The sequence below is a fragment of the Coffea arabica genome, chromosome 7c, assembly GCF_036785885.1.
Source record: "Coffea arabica cultivar ET-39 chromosome 7c, Coffea Arabica ET-39 HiFi, whole genome shotgun sequence".
Taxonomy (NCBI): Eukaryota; Viridiplantae; Streptophyta; class Magnoliopsida; order Gentianales; family Rubiaceae; genus Coffea; species Coffea arabica.
In genome coordinates this window covers 10,518,823-10,539,591 of record NC_092322.1, presented here as the reverse complement: position 1 = coordinate 10,539,591, position 20,769 = coordinate 10,518,823, and the positions used below count along the sequence as shown (strand labels likewise).

Sequence of the window (20,769 nt, the reverse complement as noted above, 5' to 3'; positions counted from 1 at the left end):
ATTTCTGTTTTATTATCTGAAAATTTGCAACCTCGTTTTATTATTTTTTAAAAAAATTTTGGGCCACTAAGGTTGTTTCAGTTTGCTTTTTGGATGATCTTGGATCACAAATAATCTACAATCCATCATTACTCCAGCAGGTCAGTCTCGTATCATGGGTATCGAACTCAATACAACATTTATGTGAACCAAGAAATATAGAAATTACCAAGATTTGGCCTATACTGATTAAATAGAAAGAGAACATCTTCTGGTTCAATCTAGACCAGAAGTAAATCCAAACATTGACAATGAGTAACTAACACACCAACAATCTCATCCTACTATCAAACAAGGAGAACATGGATTACCTAATTTGACTAATTGGAATAAGGCTTTATTGTTTAAATGTATCTGGCACATAACACTTGAAAAGGATTCTCTTTGGATTGCTTGGGTTCACATTGTGAAACTCAAAAATAAATGTTTCTGGTCTATTTCATTGCCTCAATTTTGTTCTTGGGTTTGGCATAAACTCCTTCAAATCAGATCTATTATACAGCCTTTTATTGTCTCAGTGATCAAAAGTGGAGAAAATACTTCTTTGGTATGATAATTGGCACCATAGAGGGCCATGCTTCACAGCTTATGGACCCAATATGGTGCGATAGTTTGGAAGTACGCCACAAGCTAAGGTTTTTTCTATCATTGAAAATAGAGAGTGGAAGATCCCTGCTGGTAGGAGGAGACCTGTTGAAGTTGATGATTTTGCACAATTTTTTCCTTCTGGATAGTTACTAAGCGAGGGAATGTCAAATATAGTGAAATAGCTGCCCAGTAAATTAGATTTGTTCTCTGTCAAATCTGCAAATGAAGTGTTGAACCATTTCGCTACTGAGGTCTATTGGCATCATCTTGTGTGCTTCAAAAAATATATCCGAAACATTCATTTATCTTGTAGTTGTTGTGTAAGAACAAATTAAGCACAAAGGACAGGTTGGTTAAGTGGGGCATTATGTCTGAAATGAGATATGTATTATGCTATACTGGAAATGAATCTTGTAATCATCTCTTTTTTTAATGTGAGTATGCAACTTATATTTGGTCAAGAATACAGCAATGCTGCTTGCAATACGCGGAACTTATGAATGGAATACTGAAGTTAAATGGCTCAGTTGTCATTGGAAGAAAGAATGTTTTATAAACACAGTAAAAAAGTTGGCACTAGAGGCAGTTGTATATTATATATGGAAGGAGATTCGCTATTATGTGGCATAATGGAGGAATGTATTGAGTACAAGAGACAACTAGTTATTTTGTTTTAGTTGGGATTTCCCCAAGAGATTTTTCTTAAATGTTGATAGCATAATCGGAGTTTAGTTCATTGTAGCAGTACTATTGTATAGCTTAATTGGTTTTAGTCGTACTTTTGTGTAGCAAATACCTCTGCACTTGTGTACATTCATGTTCTATTCAATAAAATCTCTTTTTACGTTAAAAAAAAAATCTCATCCTACTATCTTTATTACAAACAAACTCTTACTACCAAAGAAACCAATAACCAGTAGACAAAACCTTTAAAATAATTGTATTACACGCCTCTTATTGTTTGCCACAATGCTTGAATTTCGTCCAGGCAACGACTAACTTGAATACAATTACCATTATCGTCACATCCCTCTATGGGAGTCAGAGCACAACTAAAACCTATGCATGTGCAATCCGCATCAGAGCCACAAGGAATTGCACAATCCTGCTGAAGTTTTCTTGAGATGCTTGTTGCCAGTGACTTTCACTTCCATGGCTTTCATCACTGGAAAAGATAATACTACAATTAAATCACATTAGGGGAAAAAAGGTTTTGTTAGATGAAAAAGGGTCTTTTTACCTGTACTTTTTTCTTTAAATGGAAAAGGAACAATGTTTTAGTAGGGGAAATAAAAGTGTGGATTTTTAACCCGTGACTTCAAGTTCTGAGGTAAGAATCCTAGAGAAACTCACAAATTGGAAGAATGAAGAGAGCAAATAAGAGAGCGGGCTTGATTGAAGCCTTCTCCATCTAGTATCCACTGTTGTTGATGAGCAGTAGAAACTAATTTTTGTATGCATGAAACTAGTCTATTTCAGGTGAATTTATAGGGGATAAACTCAAACTGGAAATGGATTCGACAAATGAGGTTTGATCGAGAATATGCCAAATAGGTCTTTCAAATTCGGTACAATATAAAAGTTTCCATAGCGGGCAGAATCTCCCGTTAGGAACTTAATCCACAAGAAACCATATAATGTTAATATGTCAATAAATTTAATGTAAAGAAAACACACGAAAATTGAACAAACCGCTTCGCTTTTGATTTTTTTTTTTTTCCCAATTCATTGGCCAGTTTCAACAAGTCACTGCTTGAACAAAAGTACAACCAGATAAAATCAAAACCAAAGAGTAATACAACCGCTAGAGACCAAAATAATAGAGTAAGATGACGGATGTTCACGAATCACAAGCACAAGTTTCTGATTCAGATTATCTTTTTTGTTTGTTCGGTCTCAGAATATGAGTAATTAAGATTTCCACATTTGATGATACTTTATGATACACAAACATATCAAAAAGTGCTTACCACAAAATATACTCCTGGTCCAGCGACTTTTTTTTTTTTTTTTTTTTTTTTACTTCTACTACGATCCCACCATTAATTTAATCTTTACTAAAAGGAATTTAGGCTACAGTAACTAAAGTTCCAATAACCACGTACCTAAACAGGCAAACTTAAGGCTCCTGACAAAGCATTAAGCCTTTAACCGTATAACAAAGTCAGATAGAGCTTAAAGAAACTCAAACAAAGTGTATGATCATATAAGCTTGAAGAAATTGAAACCAAGCGACCTAATAAATAAATAAATATTTATATATATATATATTGAATCCAAGTGTGGGATCATACATTTGGCTAAACGCTGACATTTTAGTTATTTGGAGTTTGCAATTATTATATCCATGTTAATACTTTTTGGTTTTATTTTTTGGACGTCTGTATCAAATTGCTGAAACCAGCATAGCTTGGTTGTCTGTCGTCTATAACTATTGTGGACATTGATTAGCAGCATATTTCCACCATGAATAACTAAAGAAAGAAGTATACCCCTTTGGGACTGGAGCTGACTCCATTACTTTTCAGATGTTATTTGAGAGAGGGGAGGGATTGAGGTATATTGGTTGAGGAAACCAAAGTAGCAAAGGATTTGGGCAGACATGCTTGATGGCAAAGAGGGAGCATATCGTGTGTGTGTGTGTGTGTTTTTTTTTTTTAGGTTTTTGGGCTGGTAGATTATGGCTTGGGTGGTGTTGCAGCATCTCATTCGAAATTTTTTTTTTTTTGGGCAGGTAATTTGAGAAGCATCTGTTTGCCATGCTTCTGGCAATGATGGTAGTGATGGTGGTAAAAATGGATAAAAGTACAATAGTGCTGACAAGAAGACGGGGAGTGTTGGGGAATTTGGGTGAATAATTTTCTGGTTTTTTCTTCTGTAAACAGCCTGTATCTTAGAAAAGGGTTATGATACTCAATTGAAGTTAGCAATGTAGGTGGGTTTAATTATCCAAATTACAAGAGAGTACTGCCTGAAATCGTTAAAAAATTTAAGGAAGGTTTCTAAAATTGACCTTAAATTAAAATTTTACATTTGATGAATGATAGCTGAGTGGTGAGAATGTAATTTACAAAATAAAAAAGATCGTCTGATTTATGTTATATTCTTATTAGACAAACAGTTAGATTGAGATGTGTTGCATATAATCATGGATAAGAATCCAAGTTCTTTTGATTAATGTGTTGTGGGGATGCATGTCATTTTAAAAAGTTGAATAATAAAGTGTAACGAGAGGTGTAATATAAGGCCTCAAGCCAACGAAAGATAGATAAATAAACGAAAGTATCAAGAAACAACAAACAAGAAACTCCTACATGGTATCAATTAAGAACTAGTTATAACATAAACAATCGCAATACAATCTCAAAAACAAACCAAACTCCGTCTACTTCATAAGATCCCTAGCTATACAGACGGACTAATGAAACTGTAAAAATTACTTGTACATGAAATCGTATGATAAGCGATCTGAAGGAACAACAGATATGACAAACTCAAACATTCAAATATCTAAAATGGTCTAGTTGGATGGCGGTGGTGAGAAGAAAGGAATTGAAGGAAATGAAGTTGGGATATTAGTTGGGATTGGAGGAATTGTGGATGGAATATTTGGCAACGAAGTTGCAGCTGGAATGGGAGGGAGGGCCACCTTCGGAACTGTGGGCATAGTTGGCAAAGATGGAAGATTTGTTGGTAATGTTGGGAAAGGAGTACTTGACAATGGTGGCAATGTGGTAGGCAAATTTGGCATGGTTGTACCAGGCAATGTTGGTATTGCTGGTATCACTGGTGGGGAAGTTTGCAATAGTCGGCGAGCGGCCTGGCTTTCTTGGATGCTCGAAAATGATAAAGCAATGAGCAAAGACAGAAAGAAGCAGACATTGGAAGAAGTAGCCATTGGATTGAATACCGCAGAAGGAAGAAGCTCGAAACTGAATTTGTAGGGGAATTCCCAAATATATGTGTTAGTATGTTGTCTGAGTTGAAGGGGGAGGTAATGCTTTTTATAGGGAGCAATGGTTGGCTAGATGCAGTTGGACAAGTTGGAAGAATTACTGCAGGTTGGTTTGCTACCTCAACCAATTTCACTTTTTCGAAGTTCAGAATTCTCATCAACAAAAGTCCACCGAATAAATAAATAATGTGTATATATGATGATATGGAATGACCTGCCAGTTGCTCATTTTTGACAACTGAAATAGATGAGAGGATTTTGATGGACAGGACGTGGTTGTGAGAAGCCAGCATAGAAAAATGTCGATGAACTAACTCCAGACTAGGATGATGACGTGAATCCTTCTATTTACACTAAAAAAAAAAATTTTTAAAAAAACTTCAAAATTTTTAAAATTGGTAACATGATTGATTATAAAATAACTTCGAAAGCCACTTTCAACAAGGAACGCAACCATCTCATAATCTTAAAAATATGTTACAACAAAATATATAGTCGTTGTACGCATATTACCATAATTACGTAGCTAAGAAAACATGCATTTTTAAATACAACTAACTCATCATTTGCCAACGTTTGTTGTGAGTTTGAAGTTAGTAATTTAGGGCCAGCAGCCTGAGTACTCGTTGGGAAAAGACCTGGACGAGTGGATGGGGGGCTTTTTTTTTTTTTAAAAAGGTAGAAAATTAGCGCTTTGGGTTTTGGGCTTGTAAAATAATATAGGGTATATTTAACTAGTACCGAATGGATTGTCATTAAGATAGAATTTAGGAGTTCATATTTTTTAAAAGTAAAAAGTTAATTAAGAAAAATATATATATATATATATATGTAAAATATAAAGTGGGATACCATTATTGTTGGCCACCTTGGTTAATTAAGATTGCCAAAATTGATTTGAATATAATAACCATTATCATCACATCCGGGATCGGAGCACAATAGAAATCAGTGCATTTGCAATCCGCATCAGAGCTACAAGGATTTCCACATTCAAATATCTGAAATTTTCTTGAGATGCTCGTTGCCATTTTCACTTCCATCATTGGGAATGATAATACTGCAATCAAAGGGCCTGTTTATCTTTTTTTTTTTCCTTTTTTGTGAACAAGAAACAATCTTTTAATAGAAGAAATAAAGTGATGATTTTCAACCGGTGAATTCAAGTTATGAAGCAAGAATCCCTTCACCAATACACATTCTAGTCCTGTGCAAGTGTAAATGAGAGATCAAGAGAGAGAGACTAACAAATTGGAAGAAGAATGAAGAGAGCAACTGAGAGAGTGGACTTGATTGAAGCCTTCTCCATCATCTGGCAATCCACAGTTTTGAAACTGATCAGCAGAAATTACGTTTTGATTGCATGAAACTGATCTGTATGGCGGGGTGAATTTATAGGGGATGAAATGGAAATGGGAATGACTTGGACAAATAAGGTTTAATCCAGGCTTCGCCAAGTGTTCTCTTCTCCGAAAGTCAGACACGTGGAATATTTATTTGAGCGGACCAACCTCTCAAACATTAGGGAACTTTATCCCCAAGAATCATCATATTTGTATTATCATGCGAAGGGAATTAAATGAACAGAAAATTCAAGAACATAAACCCCATCAGTATTGATTTCATTCATGCGGTTTTGTTTTGATTTCATGATCATTTGAGAGGCTATTATAACTGTTGTAATTTATGCTGCTTTTATATTATTGGCTGCTATTCATTAATAACTCTTAAAACTGAATCTAAATAGTACGTACGTAGCACCAAAACGATACTAACTGAAGGAAACCCTGGTATCAATTAACAAGTATTCCTATATATTAAAGTAGGGTTGCAAACGTCACAATTGAACTACTCATAAGGTTGTTCAATTAAAACTCGAATTCGATGTTGTTCCGATGGAGCTTGAACAATTTCATGAATTCGAGAAAAAAAAAAAATGGACGAGTTCAAACTTGAACATTTGTATGTGATGAAACCCAACCTGAGAGTTTGTCAAATTTGAGTTCAAGTGCTTTAATTCACGCCGAGCTCGAATTGTTCACTAATTGAGTTCGAAGTGACTTCATTACACCATATTCTTAAAACTGAAAGTAAATACAAACTGTTGCTTTCCCAATCGCAAGCAATGCAACTTGAAAAAGGTCGTGGCTGTTCAATTTGGCCATCATTGTTATTATTTTTCCTCAGAAACTCAGAAGTGAAGCAACAAATATTAAGATTATAGCAGATGCAAAATTGTTCCTTCTTAAAATTACATGGTAGATCTGACTTTTTTTTTGTTAAAGTTTCCGTGTCATTTTTGGCAAATACCACATGGGGACCAACTCGGCGCGAATGTTGTTCCCATCATTGAAACACAACTCATAATTCAAGAGACATATCATCAAATGGAATGGAATTAGCAGAATAACAGAGCACGTAATTCCAGAAAAATCAAATACAAAAAAAAAAGAGAAAAATTTAAGATGTTGCTCTTAGATAGTATAAATATAAAAGGATTCATAACATTAGAAATGGGAATACAACCTGCAGTGTGCAATACAGGGACTCACAATATAATCCAAACTCCATCTGTTTCATAGGATCCCTACAAGGACCATTGTAACTGTGAAAATTTCCCAATTATATGGAAATCATTAGGCTATCACAACGAAGCAACAGATACGGCATATTCAATGATTGAAACAAGTTCAGGTAGAAAATGGTCTAGTTGGATGGTGGAGGTGAGAAGAAAGGAATTGAAGGAATTGACGTTGGGAGATTAGTTGGGATTGAAGGGATTGTGAATGGGATGTTTGGCAATGAAGTTGCAGCTGGTATGGGAGGGAGGGCCCCCTGAGGAATTGTGGGAACTGTTGGCAACGCGGGCTTTGGCAAGGATGGAACATTTGTGGGTAATGTTGGCAGAGGAGTGGTTGGCAATGGTGGCAATGCTGCTGCTCCGGTGGGCAAGTTTGGCAGGGTGGGCAACGTCGGTATTGTTGGTTGTGAGGTTTGTAAAAGCTGGCGAGCCGCGTCTGTTACTTGAATGCTTGGAAATGACAAAGCAATGATCAGAGATAGAAAGATGCAAAGGTTAGAAAAAGAAGAAGAAGCCATGCTGATTGATTGATGCAGAAGATTGAAGCTCCGCTTTGAGTTTCCAAGGTAGTACGATTTTTTTGTGTATTTTGATCAGCTTAAAGGGGAAGACTATGCTTTCTAAAGGAAGCACTACAAGGTTAAGTTCAAATGTAGCTGGACCAGTTTGAAGATGTATAGGTTGGTATGCCTTCTCAACTAGATTTTAGTTGCAAAAATTTTGACTGAGATAATTAAATCCTAAGTTCCTAACAGCATCCACCAACTGAAGAACAGATGTTGCAGCGGAATGACATAAACATCAAAGTGGCAACTGGCAAATGAACAAACAATTTGGATCTTTAGTCGCATGGACAAAGCTACTACAGGGGAATTTTGATCAACTACCTCTCGACTTATGATGAGATCACAAAGGTTAACAACTAAACATCACTTCTCTCTGGCACCTGTATACTCCAAGTCTCCAACAATGGTAGAGTCGGCAATGACGAAGCCAGAAAAAATTCTCAGTGAGGGTAAAAGCAACACTAAAATTTTTTTTACCTACTCTTTTTCTAATTTTTTAAGTAAAAAAATTCACCAACAAATTGAAATGAAAAGCCTTTATTCACCTTATTTCAAATGAAACTTTGTGACCCACATATCTTTTTAAAATAGTAGTTTATAAATCAACTTAGAAGACCATATAATTCTTTCATAAGAAAACTCTCGACGTACATTTGAAATTATATCAAAATTTTATGGATACTATAGGAAATTTAAGGGAGCAGTGGAGGTACCTTAAATCCGCCACTGGGAGTCGGTATTTGGCTTATGCTTAGATGGAGAATAATTAACGAAGAATCATGTTACATTCATCGTACTTGTACTAAAATGCAGAGGATGCTTAGATTTGAATGTATGTGTCGCCATTCTAATGAGTCTCCTGACTAAGAAGAACTCCGTAGATTAGAAACTTCCCCGGGAATTTGGGGACTGAAAAAGGTACTGAATTAGGGTCTGATTGTTTCGACTGGAAAAGTGGGGAGAACAAGATAAAAAAGAAGTGGACATTTTGTCCATGAGAACAGTGGGGGGTTTTCCCAAGGCATTAAAAAAAATCAAAAAGCATTTTTACATTGCCCTTCTAAAATCATTTAAAATTCTTGTTCGAAAGGACGGTTACATCATTCATAATTGAGCTTATTTCAGATTCTTAGTCCATTTCGGATATTATTAGACTACTGTTATTGGATTATTGGTTTTTTTACTTTGATTCAAAGGAGACTCTGACCTTATAAGGAAGAAGAAGGAAAGGAAAGAGCATACGCTAAATCCTCTTTAATTGCAAGGTTTGAGATTAAAACTACAAACTTATACCCCAAATTAAAATTTTGAATCTCTATTAACGACCAACTTGTCTTTGACAAGCTGATTCTAGTGTCATAACACCTCTTTCCAGTAATAGCATGCATGGAACCATTTTAAACCCATCTTTTTGTGTCATGGGTGATTCTCTTTCCTCAATACTAATGTAAATATATATATATTTCCTTATAATAACTTAGTTTTTGTATCCCTTAAAAAACCACGAATTAATTGTAAAGAAAATTAGCCAGGACCCATCATCATCGTACACATTTAATGTGAGATTTTATGATGATTATCATTTATTAAATAGTCTCCAATGATCTCATGCTGATAAATAAGTAAATCGAGAAGCAATAATAAACCTATTCCTAGAAAAGCTATCATTTCAATAGCCGATAGAAATTCAGTGTCAATCTTTTTCTGCTCCTATCATTGCAAATCAAAACGCTTCAGTAGTTGTTCTTAACCAGTTTCAACAGTTTCGTAATCGCAATTATAATGTCAATCTATTTTTGTTCCTATCTTAGCAAATCTTCAGCTATTGTTCTTGTAATCAGGCCAAATTGGTCTTGAAAGTGGAAGACAAGATGGAATGGGAAGAACATCGGCTTTGAAACAACATGGTGTTACGAAAGAGAAAATTCGTAGCATTTTGGTTTTGGGCCTCCAAAATTATTAAGGGACCCAATTGGAAGAACAATTGACGGATTTGGTCCCTTTCTTCCCCCCCTTCAATGAAAAAGTTTGCAACCTAAAGGTCATCTGAATTTGGATTTCGGTTGACATGCAACCCCACCAAAAAAAAAAAAAAAAAAGTTAAATTTACTTCACTTTTTTTTTTTAAAGGTTTTAAAGAACTGTAAATCACCGGAAGAAACAAGGTAAGCTCTTTTAAGTTTATAAGAGTGCTAGCTATGATGTTTACAAGTACATGCACAGCTGGTCAGCATAGAACAAGCAAGCTTATTGTTTATCAAAAAATATTGATTCGTAAATTTGATTTTCATTAGAAATTACAAACAACGCTAAAGATAATTCATGTTGAGGGACGTCCATTAACATGAAAATGAGTCTTCAACCTAAGGTTTAGGGTTCAAGACTTTAAATTCTTAAATTCAAATTTCACTATATATGAGTTTATAATAATTCATATGAATTATTGTACAATTATCATGTACTTATTATGCAATAATTCATATGTTTTCATTTTTATTATTATTGAATTGTAATACATTAGGGATTCCGTTTACTGCATGCGGTCATGGTTTTTGGCAGGTTTTACATGGAATTGTCAAGCACCAAATCCAACTAAGGTACCCAAGTAACGCTTGGCATTTGCCCCATTTTGCATTCAAATTTATTCAACATTCCTTTTTCACCCTATTGTGGAGGCGATTTCCAACGTATGTTACAACCCTCTGATTGATGATTGATGAAGAGTGTCAGGCTAGAATATGCCCTCCAAATTTTATTTAGACTAATTCTTTAATCTACATTCACAATTCATTTGAAAAAAAAAATAAACAGGTTTATAACCACAGAATGAAGATGATATAAACGAAGATAAAAGTTATTTTTACTAATACCCTAAAATAGATCTACAACACACGAACGCTCCAAGAATACAATGGATGAATACAGAAATGGAAATGGTTTACAAATCGCCAAAGGACAAATACATGTAACCAATGCGTAAAAACGACAGAAATACTACACCAAGCCATGAACATAAGATCAAACCGAACAGCTCATGAATCTACCAATATGGCGTAATGAAACCAAATGCAAGAACTCGAGTCTCCAGCACTAGTGAGATGGTGGTGGTGCTTGGACGGGGATTTTTGGAATGGATGGCAGTGGAGGTAGAGTGAACTTGGGAACAGATGGGAAAGATGGTAGAGTGGGTTTTGGCAAGGATGGGAGCGGAGGTGTGCTTGGCAAAGTGGGCTTTGGCAGTGGTGCAGCAGCGGCTGGGATTTTAGGCAATGTGATGCTTGGCAAAGGTGGCAATGTTGCCTTAGGAATGCTTGGAATTGAAGGCAATGGAGGCAACCCAGCGGGTTTAGGCAGCGATGGGATCGTAGGCATTGTTGGAATCAATGGTGCCTGCAGCAGGTGGCGGGCTGCGAAACTCATTTGGAAGCTTGAGAAGCAGAATGCTACCGTGAAGGAGAAAAGGAGACAATGGTTCAAGGCAGCCATTGTTTGATCAAAAGCACAAAAAGAGTGCGGCTAAAAGGGTTTGTACTTTCTTTTGTTTTGAGTTGAATGAATTGATTGGAACTGCATTGGCTATTTATAGTGAATTATAGATTTTGCGTGTTTGGAAAGTTCAAAGAGTTGGATAAAATGTAGTTGTGAAGAAATGGAGGATTTCTATTGTTAGTTCAACTTCTCAATTGATTTCAAACATAGGACAACATTCTTGATGAAGGTATGTGTATGGCTTGGTTGAGAAAAAACATGGAGTGGGTCTTACGTAATTTAAACAAACAAATGAGAGGGAGTGACTGCAGTCGCGGGTCAAATAAGAGTTAGAAATTGGTAATACATTTGCTCCAAAATTGAGAAAAAGATAAGCTAGTGTTTCATATGATTAAACTACTAAAGGCTAAAAACATGTGCCTGAAACAGTATAGTCTAGTCTGATAGGAGCAAATGTTAATGATTACCTTGGATTCTAAAGTCCAAAAACAAGAAATCAGTGATTAGGCTCCCCCAACCCCACTTTTCTCTTACTCTAAGTCGAAGTCAAACTTTTGATTAGAAAAAGGAAAATCATTACTAGCTCAACCCTGTTACAATTTTTTTTTTCCCTTCAAAAAAAGGAACATGTTAGTAACTCAAGGAATCATTAGAAACAACCTGCAAAACGAAGAATTCTACCAAAATAATTTAAACTTTTACCCCTTTCATAATTCACTCAGAGCTCGCAATTTTGCTTCTCAATTAAAATTAAAAGGAAACACGAATGAAGATCTCGCAGCGCAGGCAGTACTACTTTTTAGATTCATAGCACCAGCTGGGAGTTTGACATTCATACATAACTAGGATAAATCTTCTACCAAATTGACACTTCAAATTCTCCTACCTCATCCATGATCACCTTAGCTCACTTTTCAATTTCCATGGGGTCATTGGTCCCCATCCCCAACATTAGTATGGACCATTTTAAACAGGTGGCACCGTCAAGATTCAAAAAATACAAAACCCTAAACTCATATATTCAGCAGTGATAGAGACGAGGCCGCTTGTTACCCGGCAAAGCCTGGCCAGGAGTAGGCAACATGATAGACCTGTCTACAACCACTTTCAGTGCTCTCCTTATTGTCGCCAGCCCTTCTTCTCCAGCTGCTGAAGCTTGCAGCCAAAGCACAGTTTTTGTTCTTCCCCCAACTGTTGCCATTTCTGCCTTCACCACCTTAGCTTTTACTGCGTTTAATGCCCTCTTTAACTCTATCATCATCTCCGGTCGGTCCTCGCAGCATAATGTTGCCTTTATAGTCCTTGAATCTCCATCATCATAACATAACTTGAGTTCATCAGTTTCACTAGGAAACATGAGTTTCATTGCTGTGTTGGACTGATCATCACCTTCTGTAGCTGAGAGTTCTTCTGTTGACTTCTTTAGCTCTCTTATGCACCGGACAACCTCAGCTAACAATGATGCCTTGTCTGCCTATGTTCATTACATTTCAAACTTATTAACCAAGAAAAGAAGAATGGAGGGTCGTCTTTTGAACATGGAAAAGTTGAATAGGGCAATAAAAAGAGCAACTAGATGAATGAACAAAACTTACTTTGATGGTTTTGGGAAGAAGGTTGCGAAGTGTAGCAAGATGACCATTGATACGCTTTCTTCTTCTCCTTTCAGCTTCACTGTGGCTCTTGTTTGCTGCAACTGCTTTTGCCTCAGCCATTGAAATGGCATTAACGGTTGAATTGTCAAGGTGCAGTTGCTCTCTTGAGTTCAAAATTTCGTGAAGGAAGTTGTAAGACTCTGAACAGCTTCCAACTTCATAGAAACTTGGCAAAGTATGCATTTGCTCCTCTCACTTGATATAAAAAGAGTCGACAAAAGCAAGTAGAAGTGAGGCATCAAAAGTAGACAAATGAATAATCCATCTCGGTAAAAACAACAAAGAAGCACAAGAAAAAAGAAGAATCTTGGCGTTTAAGGCATATGTTTCAACGGGAACTAGTAGAAGTGAAAATGATTGAGGAAAATTGCAACGTACTCAAGGTGAAGCATTTATAGTTAGAATCCAACCTGCTTCTTCTGGTACGCCTCTGAGTTTGAAGATTCTGTAAATCTGAAATATCGCACAAAAATCCCAGAGATGATTTCTCCTGTTACCAAGACAAAAGGATTGTTTTCGTAAGAGTTGGATGCCAAGATTGCTCTATCTTCATCAGGACATCAGCCAATTTGAAGTGAAAATGAGTGATGCTTTTAGTATGTCTAGTTGGACTTGTTAGTAAGGATGCGGTGTGACTATAAGGCAAAGGTTCACTAATAAAATCAAGCTATTTGTACTTTTCACTTTTCGGTATATTCACTTAAGCCCCCAAACTATGATCCCTCTTTGAAAAGATCCCTTGACCTCTTAATGGTTGTAGCTATGCCCTTAATTTGGACAAACAGTCACAGCGCTGTGAATTTCAATTTCACTTACACAACATAAACGAAAAATCATGAGAGTATTCTCTTTTTAGGAGTGAATGTATCTAAAATTTTGGAATAAGAATAGGATAATATTATTGAGATATTCATTTATGTTAGAACACCATTAATATTTTATAAATGTCTACAACTCTAAAAATTACAGTAGTGTGCTTGTCATACAAAAGGAATAATCATTACAACATTCACCCGTCATTGAGTTCTTGACTTCTTGTTAGATCTTATGGCAGACAGGAATACATGCAAAGAAACTTTGAAAATTGTAATAGCAAACTTCTAGACTAGATAGAAAAATTATCAAAAATATATTTCAATTAAAATACGTTTATCAAAATTGACAAATCGAATGGAGGAGATCTGCTTCTGCACGAGGTCTAGCAATAGAGAATCAAAAGGTGCACGTATGATAACCAAGTGATACTAGTACAATTCATAATTTTTTTTATTCCCCCCCCCCCCCCCCCCCCCCAAACAAAACATGAAGTATAGAATTCACAACGTATAATGCTGCGTTTGACATTATTGGAATATGAACAAAACACAGGAACAAAAAGGTGAGAAGCGCAGGGAGAATATTTATCACAAGATGTGCTTTTGGTTTGGCCAGTGAATTCTAATGGAGAAGTTCAAAAGAGCAATGATTTTCCGGCGCAGTTGATTACGGCATTGGCATGCAGCAGAAGAATTTTATTTTTGGGGTCCCAAGAAAGAAAAGGCAGAGGCAGCCTTGCTGTTTGTCCATTTGTTCCCACACACCTGCAACTTCAGAGCCCCACAGTCCCCTCTTTGACCTCAAACTTGTTCTCCGCAACAAGGACCGCTGGCTTGTTTTTCCTGTAACCGTTAGCCTCTAACACAGACCAATCAGCAAACTGTTCTGTTCTTGATAAAAAAAGTTTCTAATTTCTTCTCTTTTAGTTGTGCTTTAATCAGTTCCCTTTGTGCTAAAAGTATGGAGGTTGGTGGTAGGATGCTTTTGTACCTTGTAACAAAGAACACAATATTAAGTTATTCTAGATTAGGATAGAATAGATTATATACATGTATTGTTACTGACTAAGCAAAAGTTACCCTTTCTCTGAAAAGATTCCAAGCACATTTATATCATTGATGATGTTTGAAGCTTTAAGGCTTAAATTAAGCAAGCATGAAAATCAAGATTGCTCCAGTTTAAACTGCTTTTTCTTTGTCAAATAGGTGTCCGTGAAAATCAGCATATGCAAAATTAGTCCTAGGATAAACAGGACCAAGAAATACGTGTATTAGCAAAACAATGCAAAATCATTTGGGTTTCAGACAGATTGAAATGGAATGGAAAAAGATCCCATTCACAATGAATGAAAAGTTGAATTCAATCAAATACAGCTGGGACGGTCACCTCACTAAGTTCACGGTATGAAGAAACATAGGGTGTCCTCTTTATCCAGCATCTACAGTTTGGATCTTTGCTTTGCTTTGCCTTTTTCACTTTTCGACTTAAAAGATGCAAAGGTTGGCAACAACTTTGAAACCAAGCCGTTTGGCATGCCAATAAATTTTTTAGGTGTTTGTCTAAAATTTTACTGTAATTTACGGTAGAAGTTATTGGTAAAATTTTTGAAATGCGTAAATTTTTTGATATTTTGAAATATATAGTTTAAAATTTTTGAGAAGTTTCTTGAGGTTATCATAGTTAAAGTTGTTAAAAAACTTGTGGCAGACGAACTTGATCAAAAACTTATTTACCAAATAGGCCTGTAAACTCTCAGAGATGGTCGGTTGCCATGGATAAACTTCCAAGGAGGGATTTCCATGCCCAACAACTTAGTGACAAAATGTGAAAAATCCCCTGTTTAGGCAACTATCCTTGTGTGTGTGTGTGTGTGCCTTGTGTTTTTTTTTTTTTTTTTTTTGGGTTTTGGAAGTTATCCTTGTATGCATATTTGGTGTGAAATTCTTTTGTATTCGTGTGGGATTGGGGGAGGACTGAGGAGAGGCAAGGAATTGAGTGTCTTTGCCCACGTGGGTGTGAAAAGAAAACCCAACTTGAGAGAATTGAAGTTCTTTAGTCCTCAGCTTTGACAAAAATGATCACTTTGATTCAAAAGTAAGCCAAAGAGCAGAACAAAAGGCAGTAGTGTGATTTTTTTTTCCCCTGGCACGTTCAAGTTTCTTTTTGTTATCTTGATTTTCCGCTCTCGGCCAAATTTAAATGTCTCCTCCATGTTCTATTTTGCATCTTTGCTTCAACGAATTGTGCAAAAAATCAACTTAAATCTTCTTCCCTCCACTTCGCAAGCTTGACTTGATTTGTTAAATAATGCAACCAGAAAGAAAACCCCACATTTTCCCCACTACAAAAAGAGGGAGATGACAGAATAAACCATTCCAAAAGACTAATTCTTTTGCTGTTAAAGATATCCCATGAAGCTGCTTGTAACAAAAAGTTCTGTTTTCTTCCTTGTAGCTTAGGAAACAATAATACATGCACAGAGCAATCGAACATGTGCAAAATTGGCCCATCAGGAATCCCAGATGGATAAAAGTTAGGGGTCTCGACTTTCAAGTTAAAATCTGCTTCCAAAAAGTTGTTAGTATAGCCATTGGATGACACCTTAAAGAAAGAAGCATCTTTCTTCACACTGAAAAACTGTTTTTAGTTGAGCCTGATCGAAGTTAACATCAATCTTTTTCTTAAGCAGTCTTAATTAATCTAATATATAAACTCAATCAACCTGCAACAAGCTAGTTCCTCATCCATCTCAAAGTATGAACTCGTACGCGGCCTAAAAGAGATCACGCTCTATCTGATCATACATTATCAAATGGAAGAAACATAAGAAAAATCAAAAGCAACTAAGCAAGAGAGAGGGAGAGAGTTGGTGAGGCAAGAAAATGCAGAACCAGAACCTGTGGGAGCGGCTTTAAGCCTATGAAGCTGTTTCTCTGCACCTAGGTAGTTTAGAGATTTTTTTTCTTCTCATTCCTATTCTCAGCACAATTTAGGCGAAGAATGACATGACGACTTGAAAGGGAGGAATCTCTATCTACATGCATCAGAAGGTATGCAGTTCAACTGTGACATCTAAGCAGAATAAAGCAGAACACGCAAGACACAAGCAAATCAAGAAGAGGCAAAATCTATTCTCGTTGAAAACACAATTAAAAGAAAAAGAAAAAGCATTCGCAGGGAAGCTAAATGCTCAATATGCAAACGCACACACATGATATAACACAATCTCTCTTCAGACTTGTTAATAGCAGTCAATATAGGTAAAAGACCATCCAGTCACAGGGGGCTAAACTGGAAGATAAAATTAGGTAGACATGCTAGATTAGTCCGGACAGGCCCTTGTAGGGATGTCTGCCCCTGTTCTGCCACTTATATATCATTCCAATTCTCTTATTCTACTTAATGCTAAAGAGACAGAAAAGAAAGGGGCCACAGGACAGGACTAACGATGCTTGATTACTAGATTTCTGCATACTTTTAGTGGTTCAAATTAACGCAGTCGCTTCTTGATTTATACACACAAAACATTTTCAAAGATGCAATAACTTCTTTATTGCTTCCTAGTACTAGTGTGTCACCCTAATCAAATAAACATAACACATAATTTCCCATTGTTGACCTGAGTCTTCAAAAACTAGTTTGTCAGAGCTGAACTAGTCCATTATACTATCCCAGTATCTCATTAAAAGATAACCCCATATTGCAGGATATCCCTTGATGCAATCCAAACCTAAATAACCAAAAAGTTACAATGGACCTTCCAACAAGAAGTAGAAGAAGATAGATAAGCCACCACCAATTTATTAGAATCAAGGAGAATGCACCAAACCTCAGGACAGAACCAAAATTCAAGTATAATGTAAATACTCGACAGTTTTAAGAGTTCATGTCCTCTTTTCTCAACTTGACAAGTCAAATCCCCATCAATTTAGCATCCTAGATATACAGCTACACCAACATTCAGACTTGTCCAATTTAGAGAAATTTAGGCTAAGATTTTCAGACATTAAAGATCCTCAGCATCAGCACTAAAAGGATGACCAGAAACATAAACAATGCAATTCAGCAAAGAAAAAGGCAAAGGTAAAGAAAATCTAAAATATTGACAGGAAACGTAAGAAAATTAGACACTAAAGCAGAGCAGATCAAAACCCAGCAATCTAACTAAAGCAGCTAGAATAGTATAAAAATTGACAGGAAATATAAGAAAAATTGGACTTTAAAACAGAGCAGATTCAGATCCAATTTGATTGCTGAAGAAATATTGGCGGGAAATGTTAGGGAAGTTGGACGGCAAAGCAGAGCAGATCCAAAACCCAGCAATCAAATTAAAGCACCTAGAATATTTTAATCTTGTTTCCTTGCTTATGACTTAATACTCGTATGCCAATAACAAACTATAAACAAAAAGATAACCAATCATATGATCCATTTCTCTGTTTTTTTTTCCAACTTACTTTTGGATAAAACCAAGCATACTATTGGCCATATAACTGTTTCAAAACATCAAATACTACCGGCAAAAGAATCCACATGACAGCCACACAAAGATATCAAGAACCATATTCAGGATTACTTCTTCACTTCTACCAGTTCTAATGATTATCAACATGATTCTACCAGTTACAAAACTTTACTGGCCATTTAGTACACCATCATGTCCAAGGCTCCCAGCTAGCAAAACAGTGCATATAAACAGAGTTCAAAATCCCCAACTCATCTCTCATCAATTCCTAAGCTTTTCACATCCTAAATCAGCCCAAGGATTCACAGCAACAAAAATATCATCATCTCCAGCACAAAACTCCAATTCCTCCTCATTACAGCCTTCCGTTACCCCTCCACTTGTATTTGCATTTGCTTCATTCCCTGGACTTGTATTCGCATTTGCTTCGTTCCCTCCAGCTTTAAATCCTATTCCTTCACCACCCTCCGCTGATAAACTATGGTTCCCAACAACTCTAATCCCTTTTCCCATCAATTTCTTCTTCCCTATAGCAGCCATTTTTTTCCTCTTCATCACCACCTTCCCATTATTAACACCGTTTCCCTGTCCCCCTCTTTCAATTTTCTCTCTACCTGCAGTTTCATCATCGGAAATTTCAATAAACCCATTACTCTTTTCACTCTTTGAGTCCACATTAGTCCTCACATCCACCTTTTCCTCATTGGCCCGAACTGGACCCGGATATTGACCCATGGATACAAATGGAGCCCACCAACTTTTCCCTCTCTCTTCACCAGAGTCACCACCACTTCCATTGTTAGGACCCAGCGGCGAAAACCCATAACAGGTGTACTTTCCTTCCTCCACCAACTCCGGTGGCGGCGCGGCTGAAGCAGCAACCGCCACCGCCGTGAAAGCCCTCCTGCATTTGGAATTCTGACACCTCAGGACACAATCCACATACATTTTCTCGTACTCATACATAAAGTAACAGTACGGACACAAAGTCCAAAAAGTTCCGCCGCCATTTCCACTATTTTTTTGCGTCATTTTCAATCCGTTATCATACTGGGCTTTCGCGTCCGGGTCAAACAAAACAGATTCTGCTTTGACAACCCAATCACGGGCTTCGGCTGCAAATGGGTAAGGGTTTGTGTCAGGGTTTAAGAGGTTGACGAGCGAAGCACAACGGGTCCGAATCAGATTCTGGTCTTGAGTAAAACGAGGGAGGTTGATGATTAAGTACCATTCTGGCTGTTCGGGTCGGGTCGAGGACGGAGTGGCCGAGAGAACAGTGGATATAGCGAGGATTTGGGGCGGACCAGGGTGGTTTGGATTGGATTGTTGGGCTTTGTCCGCGTATTTCAAGCTCTGGGAAAAGCTCCGGTGACAGAGGAAGTATTTGGAGGCGTTCAGTAATGGCTGTATGTCGGGTTCGAGTCCGGGTCCTGGGGGTTTATCCTGGCCGCCCATCTCTCGCGTCGGTCTGGAGAATTGAGAGACGCCGGATGCTTGGAGGGAAAGAAAGGAACTTTACTGCTGTGCACGGTGACGAGGAGTCTCTATGAGTCAAAGCCCAGAGGCTTTTCCAATCTCTCTTTAATTTCCACTCCCAAGTTCCACACATTTCCTTTCAAACATAGGTGTTCGTGTTTTTTATTTGTTAAAAAAAAAAAAAATTTAGAGGGATTCGGATTCGATTTCGGGGCATACCTCTAGGATCATATATAGATTTATAGTCATCAACACAGCAGCTCTGACATCGTTTAAAACATGATGGTTTTTGTTTTATTTATTTATTTTTTGGTAAAAAAATGTTTTAGACGGATTCGGATTCGATTTCGGTTACTCTTACTAGTCAAACATACCTCTTGGACTATAGGTGAATTTATACAGATTACTCACCGACGTAACTCTGACATCAGTACCAGCAGTTACAGAATTGTTCAGTAAGGATACAGATCGCTCATCAACAAAATTCTAACATCGGCACCAGCAATTACAGATCATCCAGTGAGGATACAAAATTTGACATCAGTAACAGTAGTTACAAATTATCCAGCTAGGACACACATCACTCACCAACACGTTTTTGACATAGGCAACGGTTACAAATCGTCCATCAATGACACGTGACTTTTTTATAGGAAAGTGGCTCGTCGTTGCCAACTTCTATTAGCATAAGGTGTTTGTATAGCTCATCACTTAGAAAAAAAAAATTATTACAACATTATAGATGTATGTAATTATGTGAAATAAAAAGATAATTTAAATTTTAAAATATAATTAAGAGATATATTTATAACGTAAGTAAAATATTTTTTTCAATGAATTAGGTATCGAAATATCCTTCTAGAGTACATATAAAACTAGTAATCTGACCCGTGTTATGCACAGTTTATATCTAAGATGACGATGATGATGATGATAATAATAAATGAATTATTTATAATAGTTACATTTAAAAAAGATTAGAAACTCAAAAGAGCACTATTATCTAATTTATATCTTATCTAGACCTTAAAGCATATAAAAAAAATATGAAAAAAGATAAAAAAAAAAAAAAAAAGCACACTGTAGTGGGTGCAATCCACATGTGACACTCTGGCACACGCGAGGTCGGCAATAGAGGT

The 20,769-nt window shown here is 36.7% G+C and overlaps 1 protein-coding gene and 1 long non-coding RNA gene across 2 annotated transcripts; both read right to left on the bottom strand.

Moving 5' to 3' along the window:
* Window positions 1–1,544: 1,544 nt before the first annotated feature.
* LOC140010185 (uncharacterized) lies at window positions 1,545–6,024 on the bottom strand. The gene is made up of 2 exons (XR_011817447.1): window positions 5,831–6,024; window positions 1,545–1,792 (listed from the first exon to the last, which is right to left on the bottom strand). It is a non-coding gene; the product is annotated as an uncharacterized lncRNA (long non-coding RNA).
* Window positions 6,025–11,923: 5,899 nt separating this feature from the next.
* On the bottom strand, window positions 11,924–13,512 carry LOC113698685 (transcription factor bHLH30). The gene is made up of 3 exons (XM_027218582.2): window positions 13,284–13,512; window positions 12,814–13,068; window positions 11,924–12,692 (listed from the first exon to the last, which is right to left on the bottom strand). Exons 2-3 carry the CDS (start codon window positions 13,054–13,056, stop codon window positions 12,240–12,242), a joined length of 696 nt encoding a protein of 231 aa, XP_027074383.1. The 5' UTR covers window positions 13,057–13,068; window positions 13,284–13,512; the 3' UTR covers window positions 11,924–12,239.
* Window positions 13,513–20,769: the final 7,257 nt, after the last annotated feature.